At 36.1% G+C, this 26,078-nt stretch overlaps 1 protein-coding gene across 3 annotated transcripts in view; it reads left to right on the top strand.

Moving 5' to 3' along the window:
* Positions 1 to 26,078, top strand: part of GAS2 (growth arrest specific 2) — a 151,266-nt gene that overhangs the window by 54,781 nt on the left and 70,407 nt on the right. For all 3 annotated transcript variants that reach the window (XM_017345590.4, XM_008268892.5, XM_089310467.1), the window contains 2 exons: positions 3,901 to 4,042; positions 15,998 to 16,061. In XM_017345590.4, the coding sequence (XP_017201079.1) occupies positions 3,901 to 4,042; positions 15,998 to 16,061 (206 nt within the window). The remainder of the gene's footprint in view (positions 1 to 3,900; positions 4,043 to 15,997; positions 16,062 to 26,078) is intronic.

Raw genomic sequence — 26,078 nt, 5'->3', positions numbered from 1 at the left:
GTATTTATAAATTATACAGGAAAGACTTTATTTAAAAAATATTTCTGGTATCTGGACCAAATCAGTTGAAATATTCCTTTGTCAATAATCGCATGAAGAGTTTATATAAGTATATCACCTAAAGCATATATTTGCATGAAAATCTATGTATTTATGCAAAAACTGTGATTATCTCTACCCTAAATCAACTTTAGTCAGCAACGATGGGTTGGATTTTTGAGAATAGACAGGTCAAACCTTTGAATTACGTAGTAACTGTTTTAATTATATGGCTGCAAGACTACACCACTCCACTTAACTCTGCTATTTCTCTTTTTATAACCATTCTTGTAAATGAGCTAAACAATCCAGAGGATTTGATCTGTTATAATTGCTGGCTCACAGTGAATATGGGAAACACCCATTCTGTGCCTTCTCCCTTTGTCTCCTTGCTCTTTGAGGCAAAGTTCTGTGTAGCTTAGATTATCCCCATAGTTGGTTCAGCCTTTCACATTACATAGAATCACACATTCTGTGGCTTCATGGAAATGCCATGGAAAGTGACTGTAGTCTGTTAAAGAAAAGGCAACTCCCTTTTTGATTCTATCAGCTAGTATTTGCAGACACTATTCTTGTTTATGTGATCCCTTTGGTTCTTAGTCCTATCATTACGATCAATTGTGAACAGAAATTGATCACTGGGACTAGTGAGATGGCATTGGTACATGCCACCTTGATGGGATTGAATTCGAATCCCCTGGTATGTTTCTAACTCTACCGTTTGAGGTAAGCCAGCTTGAGCATGTCCCGAATTGCACATCACTTCCCTCTCTTATTCCCACTCTTATATTTAACAGTGATCACTTTTCAGTTAAGTTTCAGCACTTAAGAAGAATTGTGTATTGATTACAGTATTCAACCAAAAGTATTAAGTAGAACAAACAAAAAAAATACTAAGAGAGAGAACATATTAAGCTGCTCATCAACAGTCAGGGTGAGGGCTGATCAAGTCACCGTTTCTCATAGTGTTCATTTCACTTTAAAAGGTTTCCTTTTTGGTGCTCAGTTAGTTGTCACCTATCAAGGAGAACAAGTGGTATTTGTCCCTTTGCGATTGGCTTATTTCACTCAGCATAATGTTTTCCAAATTCCTAACAGGGATCACTTTTCAGTTAAAATTTAAACACCTAAGAATAATTGTGTGTTAATTACAGAGTTCAACCAATGGTACTAGAACAAAAAAATACTAAAATGGATAAAGTATTACATTGTACATCAACCGTCAGGACAAGAGCTGATGAAGTCACTGTTTCTCATAGTGTCCATTTCACTTCAACAAGTTTCCCCTTTGGTGCTCAGTTAGTTGTCACCAATCAGGGAGAACATATATTTGTCCCTTTGGGACTGACTTAATTCACTCAGCATGATGTTTTCCAAATTTCTCCATCTTGTTGCAAATGACTGGGTTTCGTTGTTTTGACTGCTGTATAGTATTCTATAGAGTACATGTCCCATAATTTCTTTATCCAGTCTACTGTTGATGGGCATTTGGGTTGGTTCCAGGTCTTAGCTATTGTGAATTGAGCTGCAATAAACATTAATGTGCAGACTGAATAGTGTCTGCAAATACTAGCTGATAGAATCAAAAAGGGAGAGAATGATCCAACATGGGAAGTGAGATACACAGCAGACCCATAGAATGGCAAATGTCCTAACAGCACCCTGGCCTCATAATCAGCCCTTAAGGCATGCGGATCCCATGAGAGTATTTCAGGCATGGAAAGCCAAGACATTCTGGCAAAAAAAAAAAACCTAAATGAAAGATCTCCGTGAGTGAGATCCCAGTGGAAAGAACAGGCCATCAGAGAAGGAGGTACCTTTCTCTGAAGGGAGGAGAGAACTTCCACTTTGACCATGGCCTTGTCTAAAAATGATCAGAGTCAGTGAACTCAGGGGGCTTCCATAGCCTTGGCAACTCATGACAAGAGGCTAGGGTGATTACTGATGCCATAAACAAGAGTGTCAATTTGTTAAGTCAACAACAGGAGTCACTGTGCACTTACTCCTCATGTAGGATCTTTGTCCTTAGTGTGCTGTACATTGTGATTTAATGCTATAACTAGTACTCAAACAGTATTTTCACTTTATGTTTCTGTGTGGGAGCAAACTGTTGAAATATTTACTTAATGTATACTAAACTGATCTTCTGCATATAAAGAGAATCGAAAATGAATCTTGATGTGAATGGAAGGGGAGAGGGAGTGGATAAGGGGAGGGTTGCAGGTTGGAGGGACGTTATGGGGGGAATCCATTGTAATCTGTAAGCTGTACTTTGGAAATTTATATTCATTAAATAAAAGTTAAAAAAAAAAGAAAAGAAAAATGAGTGAAATCATACTTACCTTGAAAAAAAAAAAAGAAAAGGCAACTGTAGCACCTTGCATGGTGCTAAGGTTATTTAGTTACTAAAATTTTATGAAAGATGATTAATAGGAAAGTTTGCCCAGGTTCACAGCCTACTTAAATGTTAAATGTTATTTTCTTTTTTAAAGTTTTTTTTTTTTTGAAAATCAGAATTACTGAGAGAGACACGGGGAGAGATAGAGAGATCTTCCGTCTGCCGGTTCACTCCCCAAACGGCTGCAAGGACCAGGCCTGGGCCAGGTTGAAGCCAGGATCCAGGAGCTTCATATAGGTCTCCCACATGGGTACAGGGGCCCAAAGACTTGGGTCATCCTCCACTGCTTTTCCAGATGCTTTAGCAGGGAGCTGGATTGGAAGTAGAGCAGCCAGGATTGAAACCAGAGCCCACATGGGATGCTGGCATTGCATACAGTGGCTTAACCCATTACACCACAATGCCAGCCCTTTAAGCATTTTCTTAACTCAAAAGAGAAATGATGTAGAATGTAAATAATATATTTCAAGGTCAAATAGCAGAGTTCACATCAGACATCTTAATATTATACTCCAAGGATAAAAATGAAATGGTCTAGAAGAAAGACTGTATTATATTTAAATGATTATTACTATCTCTCTTTCTTAGTATTGGTGTGGAGATCTATGATGTTAGACAACTCTGCTGCTCTCTTGTAACTTCATAATTATTGTGTAATTTTTACGCATGTGTGTTTGTATGCACATAGACTATAGGTATATGTGTCATATGTGTAGTACTCATACTGTGAGTTTTTCTCATTCCTTTTACACAACTGAGAAATATATTTACATATGCTTTTTGAGAAGTGTTGATAGAATACTTAATTGATGGGGCTGGCACTGTGGCATAGTGGGTAAAGCTGCCACCTACAGTTCTGTCATCCCATATGGGCACCGGTTTGAGTCCTGGCTGCTCCATTTCTGATCCAGCTCTCTGCTGTGGCCTGGAAAGGCAGTGGAGGATGTCCCAAGTGCTTGGGCACCTGCACCCATGTGGGAGAACTGGAGGAAGCTTCTGCTCCTGGCTGCGGATCAGCTCAGCTCCAGCTATTGCGGCCATTTGGGGAGTGAACCAGAAGATGGAAGACCTCTCTGTCTCTCTGCTTCTGTTTCTCTGTAACTCTGCTTTTCAAATAATAATAATAATAATAATAATGCAGAATACTTAATTGAAATAAAGGGCAAAACAATAAAAACTTAAGAAAAAAAAAAGAAGTAATCTGAGCCAGGAAAGAACTTCTGTATATTACTACTGGATAATAAAAAGGTAAAGATAAGTATGTATAGGCCTAGATTTTCATAGTCTCTTAGCACCAGATAAGTTTCATCAGCATTTTATTTCCTTTACTATAGTTCTTTATAAGTCTACTAATTGATATAGGGTTGTTCCAGAGCATTTTGTTGAAGACATAAATGTGTGTTTATGTTACTGTGATAGCATCACCAGAGATTCCACCAGAGTGAGATTTCTTTATTTTTCAGAGTCTACCACTGAAGAAGATTCCATGCAAAGCCAGTGCACCCTCAGGCTCCTTTTTTGCTCGAGACAATACAGCAAATTTCTTGTCCTGGTGCCGAGATTTAGGGGTGGATGAAACATGTCTATTCGAATCCGAAGGTTTGGGTATGTATTTCCTATAGAATTATTGCTGATAAAATATTCAGATTTTTTTGGCATCTTCATTATAGTCATCAAGAGTTTTTTTATATAGTGCCATTTCTCAAATTATCTTTTAAAAAGAATAATTCAGTTGCAAACTTGTAGATTTGCTGTAAACTTGATCCTTGAAGGTAGAAAAATACATAATCCCTCTTACTATTTGTCACAAATAACACAATCTTCCCCAAGCCAAAAATTATAGCCATTAATGCAAAATTGGTAGATATTTGGAAAATATTAGACTAAATTTTAACATCAGTCTTTAATCTGGATTAGAAGGATAGCTATGTGTGTTCCATTCAAAGAGAACATTATTGTCATTTCTCTTCTACAAAAGTATAATAAACTGTTTCCTAACAACCTCTTTTTGTTGAAACTAAAGTTTATTAGTGTGTTTGTTCACTTTGTAATGAGTTAAAAGGAAGGCATTTAAGCTATATATTAGGATAATTAAAGATAATGATGTAAAATATCCTTTGGTACCCAGCCTTCCCAAATTATTATTATTTTTTAATTTTTTGATTAAATTTTGGTAAATTCACTTTCATATCATAGAGTGAGTTTTTGTATTTCCTTGGAAGAAAACTTATGTTAGACTATTCTGTATTTCCATACTACCTGAGATCCTAGAATTAGGGGCTGGTGCCATGGCTCACTTGGTTAATCCTCTGCCTGTGGTGCAGGCATCCATATGGGCGCCGGTTCTAGTCCCGGTTGCTTCTCTTCCAGTCCAGCTCTCTGCTGTGGCCCGGGAGGGCAGTGGAGGATGACCCAAGTGCTTGGGCCCCTGTACCCGCATGGGAGACCAGGAGGAAGCACCTGGCTCCTGGCTTTGGATCGGCACAGCGCCGGCCATAGCGGCCATTAGGGGGTGAACCAACAGAAGGAAGACCTTTCTCTCTGTCTCTTTCTCTCACTGTCTATAACTCTACCTGTCAAATAAATAAATTAAAAAAAAAGAACTAAATGTTCAAATCTCTTATATAGACCCAATGCAGTATAATTGTAAAAGGGAGAAAACTGGAATTAAAGTCTCATTTTAATGAAATGAAACTAAATAAAGAAAGGAGACATCTGGGGATGGGATCAGGAAGACATTGGTTCTTTTGCTTAAGGCTTTAAAAATTAATTTACAAAAACATAACTATTAAGCATCAACAAGAAAATAAACTGAGCATCCTTCAGAAAGAGCAAGCATATGAATTATCTTGCAATCTGAATATCCTTTGCCTACAGACCTCTCTAAACAATATTCTGCTGTTGAACCTACAAAGTTAATGATAGCAGCTGAAATTTTACTAATTTTATATGCCTAAGGAAATTACATTTTTTAAATATTTATTTTTTTATTTTTTTGAAAGGCAGAGTTACAGGAAGAGGAGAGAGAGAGAGAAAGAGAGATCTTCCATCTGCTGGTTCACTCCCCAAAATGGCTGCAACAGCTTGGGCTGGGTCATGCTGAAGCCAGGAGCCTGGAGCTTCTGGGTCTCCCGCCTGGGTAGAGGGACCCAAGAACTCAGGCAATCTTCCATTGAGCAGCTAGGACTCGAACTGCTGCCCATATGGGATGATGGTATCTCAGGCTAGGGTAAGCTGCTGCACCAGGACCTGGCCCCAAGAGGAAATATGACATATGAAAAAGATAGTCATCAAATTTCTGACTCTCACAGTAGGGAAAATAATATGAATTTAGACTAGGAGAACATTCCAGACCTGAAAAAATATCACAGTTGTTTGCTGTTTAATATTGTACTCCTTGAAGCAAACTGATTTTGGTGGAAGATGTGTGTGTGTGTATGTAGAGTTGTAGATGATACCTCTGTTTTAGTACAGTGGTCCAGTAGTCATCCTACAAATAGATATTCACCTTCAAGTTTTTAGGGAACCATGTGAGTGGAGGATTGGAAGAGTCAGTGCAGAGGAATCATTTGCAAAGCAAGAACAGTAGAAATTCTTGAAATATCTAGCAAACATCCATCTATATATATACATGTACAAACCAATATAGAGGTATATAATCAAAGCTTTGTCACAAGAGTTCACTCTGCACGTGTTGACAGTTACCATCATGATATGAAATCCTGAAGTGCCATTGCCAAGGAACTTCCACATGGGGGAAACTGCTTCATTGGTAGTTTGTTAATTTATTAGCTTCTTCATTGCACAACCTTTAATTAAAGAAACATTTTTTTATTGACTACTGTGGGCCAAATAAGTTACTTGCTTAGCTATGAATGTAAGTATGACCTTGTCTTAATTTTCTCATGGCCCATGAGTTCTTTTGTTATATGAACTAGTAAATTTTCAGATGGAATCCAAAAATAAATCTAGCAGTAAATGTTGTTTACTGGAAATATCACTATAGCTCAAGATTTCTATGTTTGTTTTATGCACATTATTTATCTTGATGATTTTTAAAAATGCCATTCAATAAATAATACAATTTATTCTGAAATTGTAAAGTCTAAAGACATTTATTTAATGACCTTAGAATATAAATACTCTAACATATGTACTTACGTGAACAAGAATTTTGAGATGGCCTATTTTTTCAGCTTGTTTGAAAAATAAACTGATATTATAAAAAGAAAGTCCATGATAATTTATATTTATGTAAATATTGAGTATTTTATGAAAAAATCTACATTATAACTTAGCATATAACTTGCAATTAAAATATTTATATATCCGAGAAGATTTAATAAAAGTATGTTCTCAAGGCTGTACAAATTTCAAAATCACTTTTATTCTTCTCAGTACCAAATTAAATCAAATGGTTAGGCTTTCAAAGATTTTGCTCAATTAAAAAATAGATTTGATTTTTCTGCTGCTCAGAACAGGACATGAGGTGATATATAATAGGCCTTGAATACAGAAGAAAGGGGCCAATATTACAGCATTGACTTTAGGATTAGGCAGAGAAAGGAAACAGCTGTGCCCAAAGTTGTTCATGCTAATCAAGGGGTAGGACACTGAGAAATGTCCTTTCCCCAGGTCAAACCTTGGATTTTTCTTATTATTCACTGTGGGTGAGGAAGTGACTGAGCTGCAGTGATGGCCTTGGACTCTGTAGTTGCCGAATTGACTTTCTTGTAACAATAACACTGTGTACTCTGCTTGATGTCTTTTCACACTCACTTTTGAAAGGGAATTTAGGGCAAGGTTTTTTTTCTACCTCAAGATTTCATTTCAGTAGCACACAAGATGAAGAGCATCCTTTGTGTCCTAGTGTTTTGAACAGCAAATAAAATGAAAAGATATCCTGATGAAGGAGAAAAATGTCTTTGATTGAATTATAAAGTAGATCACTCTACTGAGTGTGTGTGAAGAGGCTTCTGTGTTTTGCTGTTCAAAGGTCTTTGCCTGCATAAAGCATCCTTATCTTTGTGGCACCTGATATGCTCCCCTGTGTTGTAGTGTTTTCCCTTGAACAGTTATTTGCCACAGGATCTTGATTCACAACTCACTCGATCTGTTCTCTTTCCACAACAGCTAATGACAAGAAATTTCCGTAGGTGAGGGAAAGTGTGCTAGGAGTAAATAGAAGTATGGATAGCCTGTAGACATCCCATGCTCTTGTCTCATGTTTCTTGTTCGTTTGATTTTTGGAGACAACTTCCGATGACACATATAATCAAAGATAGCATATATCCTGGGGTGACATCTTGGCATATGACTCTCTCTTTTGTGAAATGTCAGTCCTCAGATCATACAATCACTATATTACAAATTGTGTTTCAAAATAAGCAATAGAAAAATAGATAAAGGTCGTGAAGAGCCTATTCATGAAAGCCTTATAAAAATCTAAAAAAAATATAAAAATCTTGGGCACCTTAATAATAAGATAAATGTAAATAAAAATTACGCAAAATTAAGAAAATTTGTTGTTGGTAAGTATATAGGAAAACAGGATCTTCTGTACATTGCTAATGAAAATTGGAAATTGGTTTTCTTTCCTTGGAAAGAAGTATAACATTCTATATCAAAGACCTCAGAAGTGTTTATACTTGGTTATGTTTTTCTGTTCTGAAAATTAATCTGAAGGAGAGCAGAGTGAGCACCAAAATGACCAATGAAACGTTGTTTCTTAAACAGACACCAGAATCTATGATATTTGGAGGTAGTTTGAATAAACTATGTGTAGTCATCCATAGATGTTAAATAAAATAAAATTCTTAAAGTATTTTAATAATATGTGATAATATAATATATTATGGATATAAGGACACACACTTATACCATGTATATAATAATAAAAATTGATATTCATAATTTGAAAGAAAAATGGTCATGTAATGTGATATTTTATTTAATTATCTCTTAACAAACTTTAGCTAGTAAACACTTATGGCATGGAATCTGAAATATGAGCAATTAGTTTTTATTTGTATTAAAAAGTGGCTGAACCAACATGCACGGAAAGCTATTGACATATAAGTTTATGGATGAGCACAATAGAAAAGATTTTTTTCAAATTGTTGGAGATAAACTGACACTTAAAGTGATTATGGGACTGTATACTGCTATAGATTTTTGCATGCTCAATGGAGCATATTCTAACCTTGTGTATCTACATGCAATGCTCACCCTGACCCCTACTGTTCAAACCATGTTGACATAAAAATCAGTGACTGGAGTAGATACTCTTTTTCATGTCTCTGACTTATTAAGATTTATTACTATTTCATTCAATTCCTTGAAAATATTTAGGAATGTGCTTTAGGCTAACAACATGTATGTGGATATTTCTTGAATTTAAAAAGTTTGTAGTTTTCCACACTATAAACAAAATTGTCCCCAAAAATTATTTTAAAATAAATGAACGCATAACTGGAAAGTTAAAATAGTGTTCAGAAGGTTCTAGCTAAAAAAGAATTTCTATTTTCAGTTTCATGGTGATATAAAATGTATTATTTTGTATTAGTAATATAACAGTAAGTTTAATACTTTTTCAAGTATTAATGTAATTTGAGACTCATTTTCAGAATAATGTTAAATATTGTATGTAATTCATTTTTCCTATTTAAGAGCAGAAATATGATTAGTTCTTAAGCCTAAAAAACACTCTTAAATTATAAGCCACAATTTAATGTTCTTGTGTTATTGTTTTCTAAGATGTTTTACTCAACAAAACATTGTCCTAAATTAATGATCTTCTTTGCCAGGTTTGTTGTTTATAATTTACAATGGTACAGCGATTTAGAAAATGTCAAGTCCATTTAAAATTTTTCCAGAGCCTTGTTTGTATTTTCATTTGTATACATTCTGGGGAGTTGGAGATTGGAGGTGGGAAGGGCAGGATGCTTTAAAATATACCTTTTTGCTTGCAATAATTGTGTCAATATCACTATGTTATTGGATGATTATAGGATTTGAAGGCCTGTGACTATTCTTCATCTATTACTCTGAGAAAGAATCTACCCAGCAAGAAAAGGGTTTGCTATCTGCTATGTGGCATGCAAATATGTGTGATTTGCCTGAGTATCACTTTCCTGTTTTTTCTTCCCCCTGTGTTTGTTTGCTGTGTGGTACTGTCTTCTTTTGATGCATCACCCTGATGAGCATTTTTGCAAAAGCTTTTGTTCTGTTGAACAGTGTCCAGCCTTCAGCTTGAAAGGCAAACCTAATCTACCTGCAGTATTGGCTGGTTGTTGTTGCTGCACAGAAGTGCAATGGATTGTGTATGGAATTTTAAACATTAACTCTTTCCATTTTCTACTTTAAAGTCACCTGTTGCATCAGAAAAAGAACCTATGCCTGCCTTCTAGTGTTTGATAAATTACCCCTTGTCTTGTTCTGACTGTTGTTTATACTGAGGACTGTAAGAGTGTTTCTGTGGAGAAAAACATTTTATTACCTTAATTAGTATTAATTTATGATAACAATTTATTCAGCTCTGGGTCACTTTTATTCAGTTTATTTCTTTCCCAGTATCATCTTCATTTAGACTGTGTTATGTTTAAAAAACGTTTTGTTTCACAAAGCATTTACTTAATTAGCACTTCAACTTCCTTTTGATAAAGGTTTTATTTATTTTGTATTTCTTTGAAAGGTGAAAGGTGGGGAAGAACGGCGGGAGGGGAGAGAGCCAGAGTGAGAGGGAGAGCGAGAGCGAGAGAGAAACACAAAAGACATAGAGACAGATCTTCCATCAACTGGTTCATTCCTCAAATGCCTGCAACAACTAGGGTTTGAAGGCTGAAGCCAGAAGCCAGGAGCTCCACTCAGGTCTCTCATGTGGGTGATAGGGACCCAAGTATTCGCATGGCCACTTACTGCCTCCCAGGATGTGTATTAGCAGGAAGGTGGATTGGATGTAGAGTTGTGCCTCAAACCTAGGAAGCCCACTATACAATGTGGATGTCCCATGCAACATTCTAACAGCTGCACCAAACACCCATACCCTCAATTCTGTTTGCACTTTTGAACTGAGGAAATCTTTTCCAAATCTCGCCATTCCCCCATTCCTGGGAAAATGTAAGAGAGCAATATTTAATCTGTTTAAAGGGAAAATGACTTCTTGGACTGATGGTTCATCAAGGACTTGACAAAGTCAGGGTTGAAGTAGAAAAGTAGACAGTTTTCTGTTCTAGGTCAGTTTTCATTGTATCAGTATTTGATAAGTTATCAGTATGTTCTCAATAAATGAAAGCTAAGTAGTGCAACATGCTTTCATATGTTTCTCCCAACAACCATCACTTTGGGAATGTGAACTTGAGGCTTTGAGAATGAAATTGCTTGCCCAGTATTACACAGCTTCTCAACAGCCCAGCTAAGATTCAAATTTAGTTCCATTCACTCCAAAGGCCATTCCCTGTCTTACATAAAGTTATGCTTTATTTGAGTTCATTTTAGATGTTTGAAGGATTGTTTCAAGTAAATTTAACCACAAAACATAAATATAAGCCAACTTAAAAAGATTCTTAACTCTGATTGTTGATGAGTTATGGTGACTTAATCCATTGATTAAACATGAATGCTGGGTGTTGAAAAAATGGTGCTTCTTGTTCCAGGATATTTATCTATTTCCTGGGAGAAGCAATTAACCATATTCTTTTTTATTGATCTTTCATTACTGATGAAATTATGAATGGACTTCCTTGTTTATATTTTTCCCCCTCTTTCCTTCTCTTCAACTTCAGGTCTGTTAGTGTTCTTAAATTGCTCCCCATAGTTGTCTTCTACATATAAACTCAGAGATTTCTATGAGGGTCTCTCTTTAAGTGACATGTCACAAGGACCTATCTCTTTACTTTCTTGGCCAGCACCTTTTGTACCTGATAGATCCTCAAGGACACTTCTCTCAACAGATATTTAATGTTATTGTAATATTGGTTAACACACTGCTAATAAACTTCAGTGTACATTCTAATCTCCTGAACAGCTTGTTTAAATGCAGATATTGATCAGTAGGACTAGGGTGGAGCTCCATAACTTAAACAAGCTCTTACATAATCCCCGTTTTGTTAGTCTGTGGCCCCTACATCAATATCAAGAAAATAAGCTTTATTAAATACTTACCTTAGATTAAGTTATCTTAAATATATTACATTATAAGGAAGAAGAGGTACAATGATCAGGAAGTTAGGTAGCCTTCAGGGGAACCCAATTCTTTTGGACTGCTAATGTAATAAATAGTCTGTACCACACTCTCTGAATTATTTAAACCTATTGTTATGTTCTGTCGCTATTAAATTATGAATTGCTCACAATTAAGTAACACTTAGCCAAAAATATAATCTTTTCAAGTCCTTCATGAATAAAAGGATAAAAATTATTTTTTAAAAAAATTACCAAGAATATTATAACCTCCAGTTGTAAAGAATCCAACTGGACAACACAGTTTTTTATGCATTCATTTCTTAGTGCATCTGTTAAAACTTAATATATTTAGCTAAATGATACATTCATGGTCTAATGCACTGTATCCCCACAGATTCTGTGACATTGAAACTCTACCCTTTGCTTTAGTGGAAGGCCTCATTTTCTATTCCTGGAGCTAGCAGCATTCCATTTGACATTTGATGCCCATGAGATTTTTATAGAATCTAGGTTATAAAATCCAGTCTCTTGCCACATAGCTTTGAATGAGGATTTCTGTAACCTCTCCCAAAGGTGTTCTGCATTATGCTTTTTTAAAAGACAGTTTTGACTATTTTTTAAAAAAAAGCATAAAATGATAAAATAGTTCATATGGTAATTACCATTGACTAAAGAACTTTTATTTATCCATAGAAATTTGAAGAAAGCAGTATCAATGTCTTCTTCTACCCCTGACTTCAACAAAAGACCATATTAATGTTTTTTGCTTTTTTTTAAAGATCAGAATATGTATTTATTAGAGGGTTCTTTTTGAGATTTTTCTTTCTTATTAATATAAACAGAACAGATTTTATGTATTTTGTAGATACAATTCTAAGCTAACCATGCTATCCTCTCCCACTCCCCCCTCAATCCCCCATCCTTCCTTCCTTTTTTTCCTTTAATTTTTGCAATAACATAATTTCAATTTACTGTATAATCACAAGCTTAATACACCACTAACCATCATGTTTCAATAAGTAAAAAATATGAAGACCACTATTTCACAGGAATATAGACAAGGGCTAAAAATAATCAACTCATAAGATGTCAGTTTCAGTCTTATACTTTTTTGTATTCTATATTAACTACCACATATCAGAAAAAACATATGATATTTGTCTTTGTTGGGACTGGCTTATTTCACTAAGCACAATGGTCTCCAAGATGAATTTTACAATGATGTAGTGTGAAAAGTATTTCCTGCTAAAAATTTTACTATAAGCACAATTTTCTTTATTTTTTGAAAAGACCAATGAATAAATAGAACTGAGCTTAAATTATTCATATGACTCAATGCAAAGGCTTTGTTTCAAACCCAATACACTAAAAGGAGTGCTTCTAATCCTCCTGATAATAATATGCATTGTTATTTACTCTTCTAAAATATACAATATGTAATTAACTTTATAGATAATTTATTGAAAATAGGCTCACTTAAATTATTTTATTCTCAGAGACAGAGGAAAACTAGCAGTAAGATGTTTGCAATTTCAAAATAATGACATGTCTCAATATAATTGTACTTAAACTTTGTACTTAGCATGAAGTTAGTAACTAAAGGATTATCTGTTTTTTAATTGTCTATATATACTGGCCAAATTGACCTTTTCACCCTGAAATTTGATAAAATTTAGCATTAACTACTTCTTATATACTGTAAATGAAATGTTTAAAATACATTTAATAGAACCGCTCTACATTGTATCTCCCCAAAGTTTTTTTTTTTTTTTTCATTTCAGTGTTTCTTCCATAGCTTAATATAGTCACAGACACTCTATCTTTCTGTTAGCATTTTCCTAAGAAATGATGCTGGGGAAGAGGTTTATTTCTCTTACATCCTCTAGACTGGTTCTGTTAAGATAAAACGAATCATCAGTTAATTACCATCTTGCAAAATTAGTTTTCTGGTAAGTCTATGGTAGATTCAGCATTTGAAAGTGCTGAGCAAAAGCTATTTCTTGGGGACAAATGAGGGAACAAAGAAATACACAGTACCAATTCACCCTACATATCAATTTGTCTTTTTTATATTGCCCACAATATTATCTCCAGGACAAATTTGATTTTCTATAAAATATGCCAGTTACCATCCAGTGCTTATATAGTCCTCAAAATATGTACCATACATTGGCTAAAGAACCACTGTAGTTGTGTTGGATAATTTATAATTGTTTATTGTCTGCATATCGACACATTAGTTCAGTCCACTAGTAATTTTTTTGTTCTGACACTGTGTCCATCAAGAAATGCATGAAATTGAATCCAAAGCTCCTGGGGCTTTAGCCACTTGCTTCACACAGCTTTCAGTTATGATGAGAGTGTTAGCATACTCTTAAACATCTTCCTCTCCCCTGTTTATATATTGTCATTTCTCCCACTGAAAACTATTGCTTATTTTGTACCATGGATATGTTAAAAATAGAAGTCAAAAACAAAAGAAATTCACGATCTAAATAGGAAGATTGATTTTCATTTCTTTGCTTCTGTTTTAATATTTTTTATAATCCTCTGTTTGCAGTTGGTGACTATGTGATACTATGTTTCTATGTTATCTTTCACTGTAGTGGATTTAATGTATCCGACTTAGTGAAGTTGATGTTATTCTAGCCATAGTCACGAGCAGTATACTTAAAACTGTGAATAGTGAATATTTTTATTTTATGCTTCCTTCACCAGGGTTTTGTGACAATTCAGTAATGGTTGGCTGAAACTAAAATTTTATATTACCAAGAATGGAAATGTTTTATAATTCAGATTTTTCATAATAGATTCTGTATTAATGAGCATTATTGATAGAATGAGAATTTACTTAAAAAGCTTTAAAAGTGGTATTTTTAAAACCAAATAATAATAAATGTGCATGTCTATCTGAAGCCAAATGAAATTACATACAATCCAAGTGAAAGTATTTTTTTCTAATTACCCCAGACTCTGTAAATTCCATTATAGTGTAGGTATAACTACCATAATGTGCAGTGAGTGGGAATTAGAACATTTAAGTTAAGCAAATATAATACTGGAAAACTGTATTGTTAAAAAATTCTATGTTTAGGACCGGCGCCGCGGCTCACTAAGCTAATCCTCCGCCTTGCGGCGCCGGCACACCGGGTTCTAGTCCCGGTTGGGGCGCCGGATTCTGTCCCGGTTGCCCCTCTTCCAGGCCAGCTCTCTGCTGTGGCCAGGGAGTGCAGTGGAGGATGGCCCAAGTCCTTGGGCCCTGCACCCCATGGGAGACCAGGAAAAGCACCTGGCTCCTGGCTCCTGCCATAGGATCAGTGCGGTGCACCGGCCGCAGCGCGCTGGCTGCGGCGGCCATTGGAGGGTAAACCAACGGCAAAGGAAGACCTTTCTCTCTGTCTCTCTCTCTCACTGTCCACTCTGCCTGTCAAAAAAAAAAAAAAAAAATTCTATGTTTAAGAATTAAATCAATATTTCTATTTTCTTAAAATTTATCAATATTTTAGCACCTTCTTTATTAGAATATTATTTTTGTCTGTGTAAAGGCTAATCTCAATGCAAAATATTTTTCTAATGTCTATTGTCTCTAGTGCTGAATATAACGTTTTTAAAATCTTCTAATCCTGCTAATATAAGCAGTATATGCTCATCTTGTAGGCTTAACAAATGAACTATGATTTGTCAGCATTACAGAGTGTTCCCAAAGCTCTCAGTAAAACAGATTTATTAGTTAATCAGATTATATTAAAATAGAAATATTATTTCAAAGAGCACTCTTATTTTTTTCATTTTATTAACAGACCTGGTTGCCAGTCAGTATAAAATATTTCTTTTTAAATTATTTATTACATCAGATTTAATTAGGAGAGGATATCAAGTTTCATGGTCTCACTTAACATTTGTCTTAGGAGGATAACAAAGGATTATGGTATACAATTTTCATCCTTATTCATTATATCATTTCCACTACAGTCACTGATGAAGGCAGACCCAGGATATTAAGGTCAACCCTTGTTTTATAATCTTGTATGTCTTGTATGTTTTAAATATCTACCAATTATTTCATAATTATTATGTACATATATACCCAAGGTTGACTTACTGATGTAAGCTAATTAAAAAAAATTTTTTTTCAGGATGCTGTTTACTCAAGGCAAGGTTCCTAAGATTAATAACTTTTTGGAGGAAAGTTGGACAGTGTTTTGAAAACCATGTTAAGCCTTCAGTGGAGCTAGATGTCCTATGAAATAGCATGCATTCTATGAGTATCAGAAAGAAGACTCATTTACTGGGAGTTGGAGGGACAGGGGGTCATTGGCAAACCTTTTCACCATGGAGCTGCTTTACAATCCCTATCTTCCCCGTCTTGTCTTCCAGTCCTTCACAAGCAACCAAGGGAAGTGTGTCTCTGTTTGCTAGAGCTTGGCCGGATTGCTGCTAGGTAAGTCAGACAACTGCAGTGATGTCCAGATGTGGACAATTTTAGCATCCAAGCAGCAAAGAAGCTTACTTTTCATTGTTGATGTTTAGCCTGAATTATGAGAAGCTACTCATTCAAATATGATTAGTATGATCATCCTTCTATTGTGATCTTGCTGTCAAAACCACTATGTCTAAGTATTTGCTAATGTCCTTTAACCAAATGTATTTTCCTTCCCGATCTTTCTTGAGGTATAGAGGAGGATCTTTTTTTTTTTTTTTTTTTTTTTTTTTTTTTTTTTTTTTTGACAGGCAGAGTGGACAGTGAGAGAGAGAGACAGAGAGAAAGGTCTTCCTTTGCCGTTGGTTCACCCTCCAATGGCCGCCGCTGCAGCCGGCGCACCGCGCTGATCCTGGCAGGAGCCAGGAGCCAGGTGCTTTTCCTGGTCTCCCATGGGGTGCAGGGCCCAAGCACCTGGGCCATCCTCCACTGCACTCCCTGGCCATAGCAGAGAGCTGGCCTGGAAGAGGGGCAACCGGGACAGAATCCGGCGCCCCAACTGGGACTAGAACCCGGTGTGCCGGCGCCGCAAGGTGGAGGATTAGCCTATTGAGCCACGGCGCCGGCTCAGAGAATTATGCAGCATGACCAAGTGTTAAATTTTATTTTATTTTATTTTATTTTTTTTTTTTGACAGGCAGAGTGGACAGTGAGAGAGAGAGACAGAGAGAGAAAGGTCTTCCTTTGCCGTTGGTTCACCCTCCAATGGCCGCCGCTGCAGCCGGCGCACCGCGCTGATCCGATGGCAGGAGCCAGGATCCAGGTGCTTTTCCTGGTCTCCCATGGGGTGCAGGGCCCAAGCACCTGGGCCATCCTCCACTGCACTCCCTGGCCATAGCAGAGAGCTGGCCTGGAAGAGGGGCAACCGGGACAGAATCCGGCGCCCCGACCGGGACTAGAACCCGGTGTGCCGGCGCCGCAAGGTGGAGGATTAGCCTATTGAGCCACGGCGCCGGCTCTAGAGGAGGATCTTGTATGTGAAGTGTTTCATGACAATTAACTATTTTTTTCCAAGTTTATGTCTACACTCTATCCCTCCGCACTTAACTCCTTGATTCCTCTTTTAATAATTTAAAAAATTTAATAATTCAGCCTCCTTTTTTGTTCCTATTCTTCATTTTCCTGCACTCAGCACCTCATCTCTAAACAACTTTAGTTTCTACTTTTGAGTGGAATTATTTTAAAATCATTCATGTATTTTTATTAGAGACACAATTGGCCTTACGTAGGGACATCTTTTGAACCCTTCTGAGAGAAGAAAAAGTAATTGTGTATAAGCAGATGAAGCTGAGATGAAGATGAGCTGATAAGCCAGCTTGCTTAGGTTTTATGTTTTCCCATGTATTATTTTGATAACCATAAGACAGAGCTACTAAAGTTTTCTATGAAGTTCAAAGAATGAGACATAAAGCTATATTTATTTAAAGAGGTCTTGGTGCAAAATAAAAACTTAGAATTGATTAGAAAATGTGATCCAGGACTGACTATACTTTTAGGGTTGAGATCAGATAACTTTGTAAGGTAAAGTGACAGCTAGCACTGGTGTGCACTCTCAAGTAGAGAATTTATGTAAAAAAATCAAGGAAAAGGAAGTTGTATACATCAGAAAATTACAGCATTGCTAGAAAACTTGCTGCCAGTTAACGGATTTTTTTTGATCCATTAGAAAATGAACCTGTAAATAGATGTTACCTCAAGTTTTTAAAATCATTTTGGTCATTTAACCTTAATGCATTGTACACCATGCATGAATTTTATTGTATCACAATAATTGGATGTGAGAAAGATTTTTTAAAAGATTTATTTGTTTATTTGAAAGGCAGAGTTAGAGAGAGGCAGAGGCAAAGGCAAAGAGAGAGGAAAGTCTTCCACCTGCTGGTTCATTCTCCAAATGGCCACAATGGCTAGAGCTGGGCTGATCAAAGCCAGGAGCCTGGAGCTTCTTCTGGGTCTCCCACACCGGCGAAAGACCCAAACACTTGGGCCATCTTCCATTGCTTTTCCAGACACATTAGCAGAGAGCTGGAACAGAAGTAGAGCAGCTGGGACTCAATAGGCACCCATATGGGATGCAGGCACTACAGGCGTGGCTTTACCTGCTATGCCATGGCACTGGCCCCAGGAAGACTGGTTTTTAAAATTCAAGTTAAGAATTACTGAATCCCAGTTAGCATGGAATAAAGGAAAAACAATTTGTGGCATTTTGATGTCATGCTATTCCCAGATAATTGCATGAAAAACTCTGGGGAGAGCACACTAGTCTTTGGTCTATCAGGTGTCTACTAATCAGGCATAGTCCAAGTTTCTGGTGTGTGGCTCCTTCTTAGGATTCCATTCCTTCTCAGTTCTTTGACATCCTTGACTTTTGTGAGAGCAGAATAAAAGCACCTGCTATTTTAGGACCCTGCTGTGCCTACTTTCTCACTAGTTTTGTGGCACCCGACCTGCAGTAGCTACATTCATGAGTAAAAGGAATGCAAGGATTTGGGAGCTTTGGGAGGAAGTTTAAAATGTACAGGGGAGGGACCCATTCAAATTAAAAACTGAATACATGAGCTGCTGTCACCAAACTGCCCAAGTAAAAGAAATATAGATGGCCAAGAGATGCTACCTAACAAAGCATCAAGTATTTTAAACATACCATTAAAATATCCCGAAATGCTGGATTTTACTGTGTTGCTTAAATGATCTAATTATCTTGCTTCTGAAAGTTATGATGTACAGGAAAAAAAGGGAGCTGTTCTTTTTGTTTGTTTGTTTTGTTTTTTATTTTTAACTTTTATTTAATGAATATAAATTTCCAAAGTACAGCTTATGGATTACAATGGCTTCCCCCCTATAACCTCCCTCCCACCTGCAACCCTCCCCTTTCCCACTCCCTCTCCCCTTCCATTCATATCAAGATTCATTTTCAATTCTCTTTATATACAGAAGATCAGTTTAGCATACATTAAGTAAAGATTTCAACAGTTTGCTCCCACACAGAAACATAAAGTGAAAAATACTGTTTGAGTACTAGTTATAGCATTAAATCTCAATGTACAGCACACTAAGGACAAAGATTCTACATGAGGAGTAAGTGCACAGTGACTCCTGTTGTTGACTTAACAAATTGACACTCTTGTTTATGGCATCAGTAATCACCCTAGGCTCTTGTCATGAGCTGCCAAGGCTATGGAAGCCCCCTGAGTTCACTGACTCTGATCATATTTATAGACAAGGCCATGGTCAAAGTGGAAGTTCTCTCCTCCCTTCAGAGAATGGTACCTCCTTCTTTGATGACCCGTTCTTTCCACTGGGATCTCACTTGCAGAGATCTTTCATTTAGTTTTTTTTTTTTTTGTTTTTTGTTTTTTGTTTTTTGTTTTTTGTTTTTTTTCCCCCAGAATGTCTTGGCTTTCCATGCCTGAAATACTCTCATGGGCATTTCAGCTGGATCCGCATGCCTTAAGGGCTGATTCTGAGACCAGAGTGCTGTTTAGGATATCTGCCATTCTATTGGTCTGCTGTGTATCTCACTTCCCATATTGTATCATTCTCTCCCTTTTTTATTCTATCAGGGAGCTGTTCTACATCTAGAATTAGCATGAATTTTTTTATTTTCCTCTCTGAGTTGTAGTATTTGCCTGTTATCTTGATTTTTTTGGTAATAATGCTTTTTATTTTATTTTATTTTTTATTTATTTATTTTTTTGACCGGCAGAGTGGACAGTGAGAGAGAGAGACAGAGATAGGTCTTCCTTTGTCGTTGGTTCACCCTCCAATGGCCGCCACGGCTGGCGCGCTGCGGCCAGCGGACCGCGCTGATCCGATGGCAGGAGCCAGGTACTTCTCCTGGTCTCCCATGGGGTGCAGGGCCCAAGGACTTGGGCCATCCTCCACTGCACTCCCTGGCCACAGCAGAGAGCTGGCCTGGAAGAGGGGCAACCGGGACAGAATCCGATGCCCTGACTGGGACTAGAACCCGGTGTGCAGGCGCAGCAAGGCGGAGGATTAGCCTAGTGAGCTGCGGCGCCGGCCTATAATAATGCTTTTATCACATGAATTCTCTGATTAGGAATCCCACTGAAATGAACATGTTATGGCCATGTCATCAAAGTAAAAGATACTACCCAGTAGCGAAATGATTTAGGAATCTCTTTTCCTCCATATCTGAGTTTGACATAAAGTTCCCCTTGCCATATAATGTAAAGCAAATTAAAATCTTGGTTAATGAAAGGGAATCATAATGGTCTTGTCCATTTCAAGGTGAAGCATTCTAGAAAGTGACCCACCTCCACCCCCAAAGGTTAAAATTGTGACTCTTGGTTACTCCATTTCTGACCCAACTATATATGTGAGTTGATAAAAAGCAGTGATTATTTTTTAAATTATATTTAAAAGTTACTAACTGATAAAGGAATCATGTAAGGATTAAGATAACCTTTACATCACAATGTCTAGTTTATAATTTTGGCTGTTTATGTTTATCCACTTGAGTGGTGTGAAGTGTGGTGTATCTTCATTGAAGAGGATTACTCTTGGTGATCTTTAATTGATACTTTATTGATGCTAAACAGTTGAATACTAGTTGGATAGACTGTGTGTTTTGAGTAAAAAATGTCTGTTTAATGTCTGCATATTCATACATTTGAGTTTTTGATTTCAGTAGAAGTTTAATTGTGCCTGTTAAGCAAAACCCATTAAACCCAAATCTTACTAGCTTCACCCTGTGTTGAAGTATATTAGTTGAAGGAAAAAAAGGGAAAATCTCTTTATATTTTCTTGAAATATATTTAACCTATATCCAAATGCTTACATTTGTTCTCCCTCCTGCCCCTAGTCTTCTTTGGGGGAACATACATATTAGTGAGTTAAAATGGCTTTGCCAAAACTATAAGTAATTTGGTTGAATGGTTCTTAAGAATCACACATTAATTTGCACATCGAACCAGTTGATTTTGACCTCAGCAGAATCCCCAAAACAATCTTGTAAGTTTCGAGTTTTCATCACTGGTAATGATGCTGTCTTACAGTTTATTTCAAACTCTTCTTTCTCTAGAACACACAAACTTCATCTTAATAGCATCGACATCATTTTGAAAATGATTCTGAGAAAATTTCTGATTCCCTGCTGTGAAATTCTCCAGCCTGGGGACACTTAGCAAGGTCCTTTGAGACCTGTCGTCTTCTCTGAGTTCTGAGATGGGAGAATGAGATCACTTAATTTGCTCTCATGAGTAAATGTTCATTTTATTTTCAACTAAATAGAGCTATCATCACTGGAGAGTAAAGTCCCTCTTCTAATATTTCAAAAGAATGCTAGTTTCTGGGCATAAAATAAAATGTACGTTTGTCCAGTGAAAACTAAAACACTCAACAGAAGCAAGTTAATAAGACTTCAGATACTTTCAAAGATAGCACTGTTTTTTAAGATTTTTTTTTTAATTTATTTGATAGGTAGAGTTAACAGAGAAAAGGAGAGGCAGAGAGAAAGGTCTTCCATCTGCTGGTTCACTCCACAAATGGCCCTAATGGCCAGAACTGGGCCGATCTGAAGCCAGGAGCCTCCTCTGGGTCTCCCACATGGGTGCAGAGGCCCAAGCACTTGAGCCATCTACTACTGTTTTCCCAGGCCATAGCAGAGAGCTAGATTAGAAGAGCAGCAACTGGGGCAAGAACTGGTGCCCATATGGGATGTTGGTACTGTAGGCGGAAGTTTAGCCCACTACACCACAGCGTTGCCCCCTCAGTGATATTTTGATGTTCCCTCTCAAAAGAAGGAAAGAGTTACTATGGATCTAACATTTTTACAGACTATAGAATTAAGATGATCTTTATGAGAAAAGTAAAAAAATTAAGTTATTTGGCTTGAGGTCAGGCCTAATCAATAATCAACATCATAATGGTACTTTTCAGTGTTTTTATTTTTAGTAATTCATTGATTTGGAATAAGATTTATGTGATTTAATAAATGTTTACTTTGTGACCATTTCTTTAATCCATCATTTCATTCCATGACCTAATGAAAAGAAATGCTATTTAAAAGAAAAGTATTGCTATACAAATATTATTAATTAATCTACTAAGAATCTTACATGCTTTCATGTGGTTTGATTTTTTTCTCCAAGACTAAATCTATTTTTATATGTAAAATAGAAGATAAATGAAAGCAAAAACTATCTTGTAACCATCCATAAACTGTTATATGCATTAAAAGAGAATTTATCTCATTTAGCTATAAAAGTTGTCACTCTAAACCTAGTAAAACAAACTCCAGATGCCTTTTGTTTGAAAACTGTAATATACTAAATTGTTTGAGTAAATTGTCTAGTATAGGGCTCAGTTTGAGAACTCAGTTGTTTCATAGTGTTCAGTGTTTTGTCAGTACCAGAACAATGAGAAATCCATTTCTAAAATCTCATCATAAAGTTTTTTACCTTAAGATCCTTAACCTGGTGTTTTGCCTTTTTAAATGAGGGGGAAAAGTTACCATTTGAATATTCACACTACTTTAATATCATTGGGGAAGACAGGAATGAAGATTGGGTTTTCATGGATTCAACCTTCTTGGTATGTTTTGTTTGAACTTTTATTCAGTCCGAGAATATTTACCCTCTTCTAAATATCTTGGATCTTATAGCTAGAAAAGAACAGCTAACAGTATAAATTTGTAAAAAGTTCATAGACAAAATAGAAATGTGAAATGGTATAGAATTAGTCATGGAAACAGAATGAAGCAGCCTTTTAGAGAACACTAAAAAGACCTATTTGATGACTAAGTTGGCTTGCAGGTGCAGGATCCCAACCCAAGGGGAATTTCATGATTTACAGCCTGTTGACATCTCCAGACAGACAGGAAGCCAATGAATCGTATTTAAGTGTGCATTTCAGGACTGGCTGACTGTACCTTAGGCAGCTTGAAGTATCCAAAAGCCAATATAAGCAGAGATTTGGGGCTCAATGTTGGTTTTCTGTGTTCAGTGGCATAGCTAATTTTCAGCATTCCCAAATAAAGAAAAATCTCTAGAGCAGGGTTTTCCATGTGTGATTTTGTTACTAATTTTATTCAAACTTAGCCTACTTTGTTTGTATTGGATATGGAATCAAGCCTATTTTTACTCTTTTAACGTATTTATTATGGTTTTACTTTGTTAAAAAAAAGAAAAGAAAAAGAAAAAATTATGCAACCTGCTCCTGAAAGTGGAATGAATCAACTGAAAGTTACAAATGAGGTCATATTTTCCAGTCAACTTAATTTATATTTTCAAATATGACATTTTCACTTATGAATGATTTTGAATTGGCTGTGACTTCTAGTGTGTTGAGTTCCTTTAACCTCACCACTAAATTTATGTTTTTGTCTTAAGAACATCACACTTAACAAATTTTTAACTGTGATGGAACTAAGAATCCAAAGAAGTCTAAGAAGATTAAAAACGGTTTACTGTTGAAGTTAGTCTGGCAAGTTAGGATCAAAGCTGAGCTTATATTTTGCTCTTCTAAACTCTAGCACTAAGATATTTCTGATATTCCACAATTCTAGAAAAAAATCTTTAAAGAAAGCCTATAATAAATTCTTCCATAAATAATATAATGATAGTAATGATACTACTTTACATTTTAATAGCACCTTAATTCTGATGTTGTTAGATTAACTTATTTAGTGTGATAATCAATTTTAAAAACTGAGAGTGCAATTCCTTTGTTGTGCAACCCTTCTTGCACCAGTTGATTTATCACCAGTAATCTGAGAGGTTATACCATGTGTCAGACATGGTACTGGGCATTACAGGTACACTGTTGGAATTCCTTCTAGCACTGTTACAACAAAGGAGTTAGAATTTCTGTTTTACATTGAAATAAAACTGAGGTTCAGAATGTCAAGGTGCCTTACAGAGCCAGAATCATTGAAGATGTTCATTGCAATTCCATGTCTAACATTCTTTCTCTTTCCTCCCTCTACTGCTACAATAAATGATGAGGGCAAGCTATTGCCATTTCCACTTTCTTTATAGAAAATAGACTCACAGAGGTTAAGTGCTTTTCTAAATTTAAAAGTGAATTCATGGTATAGTTTGTTCAGAGTTTCTACTGAAGAGAATAATAAGCAATTTTCCATGTTGTACTTGTCAATGGTAATGTGATTCTCTGTAGAGTTCAGCATATTTAACAATGAATAGAAAAATTTTTACAAAGTATTTAAAATTTCAACAAGATTTGAAGTGTTCTAGATTGTTTTTTGTGGAGGATTTTTGTAGATTTAACACTTGAATTCTTTAAAATGAGATATGTATTTGGGCATCCAAAACCATGAAATTGTATTCTTAATTAGGATCTGATAACAATCTTATATGAAAATAAACAGCTTTCTCACATTCAGTTGTCAGCTGTTAAGTTTCTGATGTGTGCCAGGATCTGTGCCAGAAGCTAGGAATGCTGTGATTCACACAGAATAGTGGTTTCTGTCATTAGAGAATTTCAGTCTAGCACATTTTCACTAATGCATCATTTACTTATTAATATTCACAAAAGGGTAGAAATATGGTAAGTGGTAGCTATCTTTTATTTAATAATGATGTTGCAAAAAATACTATGCAGACCACAGCCTTTGGAGTAGTAGTAGTTAGTTAAATTGTGTCTGATTTTAACGAAGTTTTTTATCTCTCAAAGGACACCTGTCACATAGCCCCCTTCTTTTTCTCTGCAATCTGAAAACAAAATGCTTTCAGATGAAATATCAATTATCACCTTTATAGCTAAAGTTTCAAGTTGACAGACAAGCCTAATGTCTTTAACTGAACTTGGGAATTGTGCCAGTTAAGTACCTAGTTATAAGCTAAGAAGACTCAGGGCAGTGGTCTCCTTGGAGGGCTATGGGGGGCAGTTTCCTGCCGACAGGAAGAAGTGTTCACTCTATTCTTAGATTTATAAATTTGAAAGCCCTTCATCTCATGGAGGATGAATGAGTAATGAAGCAGAGAGGCCAGGAATTAAACTTATTGTGCAGCTTCTATAAGGACTAAACATCAAGAATGGAGAATTTGCCTAGCTCTAGAAATGTGTCTCAAACATCAGTTAAAATAACAAATCATTAGAACAGGATGGAAATGTAAGGTTTTGCATTTAATGATTTTGTAATGCAGAATTCAGTCAAAGGTACTAACAATATTGTGTTTGTGTGTGTGTTGTGTATGCTCTCCTTACAGATTATTTGCTTTGATGATATACTTTATACCCTATTTTTAAGTCTCTAGTTTTTTTCCTCAACTTTCTAACACATAATTATCTAATTTGGATGTCAAGGAAAAATAATATGAGCCCTGAAGTCATAAAATTTGCATTTGAGTCTTTATTCTGCTAGTAGCTAATTATATACCTTCTCTAGATCTGCATTCTTATCTGTTAAAATGAAAGAATGGAACCTGATGATCCCCCAAATCCTTCACAACTCTCAAATTCTAAATTATCTTTAGCTACCCCACTAGGTATAGTTGATGTATATCTAGGAGACCAGACCTATTTTTAGTTGAGCTTAAGAAAAATATGATTATAGGCAATAAGAATGCTGAAAGCAACTGTAACCCATCCACCTTTCTCTTTGAACTTATATGACCTGCACAATTTACAACACACAATTTTTCACATATTGTTATTATTTCTGTCTCTTTGCTGATCATCCACTTGCCCAGTAACACTATGTGTACTTTAACTATACTGTTCCTAAGAACACAAGCTTTGATTCTATGTAACCCACAGTATATTGTTTCTGTCCCTAAAAGGTGTATAATTAACAGTGACTTTATTCTGTTAAATCATTTTAAAATGTGTATTGTTGGATACTGCTGTTTTCAAACTTGACTGTGACCCTGTGACCCTCTGATTTTATCTCTGTAACAAGCTTGTTTATAAAACAGAACTGTATTTATAGCACTAATATTGTTAAAGCTGGTAAAGGTGAAAATTGGGCTAAATTTTACCTGGTTCTTCATGTTATTG

This window comes from Oryctolagus cuniculus, chromosome 1 (genome assembly GCF_051225735.1).
Source record: "Oryctolagus cuniculus isolate XC-2025 breed Fujian yellow rabbit chromosome 1, ASM5122573v1, whole genome shotgun sequence".
Taxonomy (NCBI): domain Eukaryota; kingdom Metazoa; phylum Chordata; class Mammalia; order Lagomorpha; family Leporidae; genus Oryctolagus; species Oryctolagus cuniculus.
The sequence above is the reverse complement of the archived record's forward strand: the minus strand, read 5'-3'. Positions and strand labels throughout refer to the sequence as shown.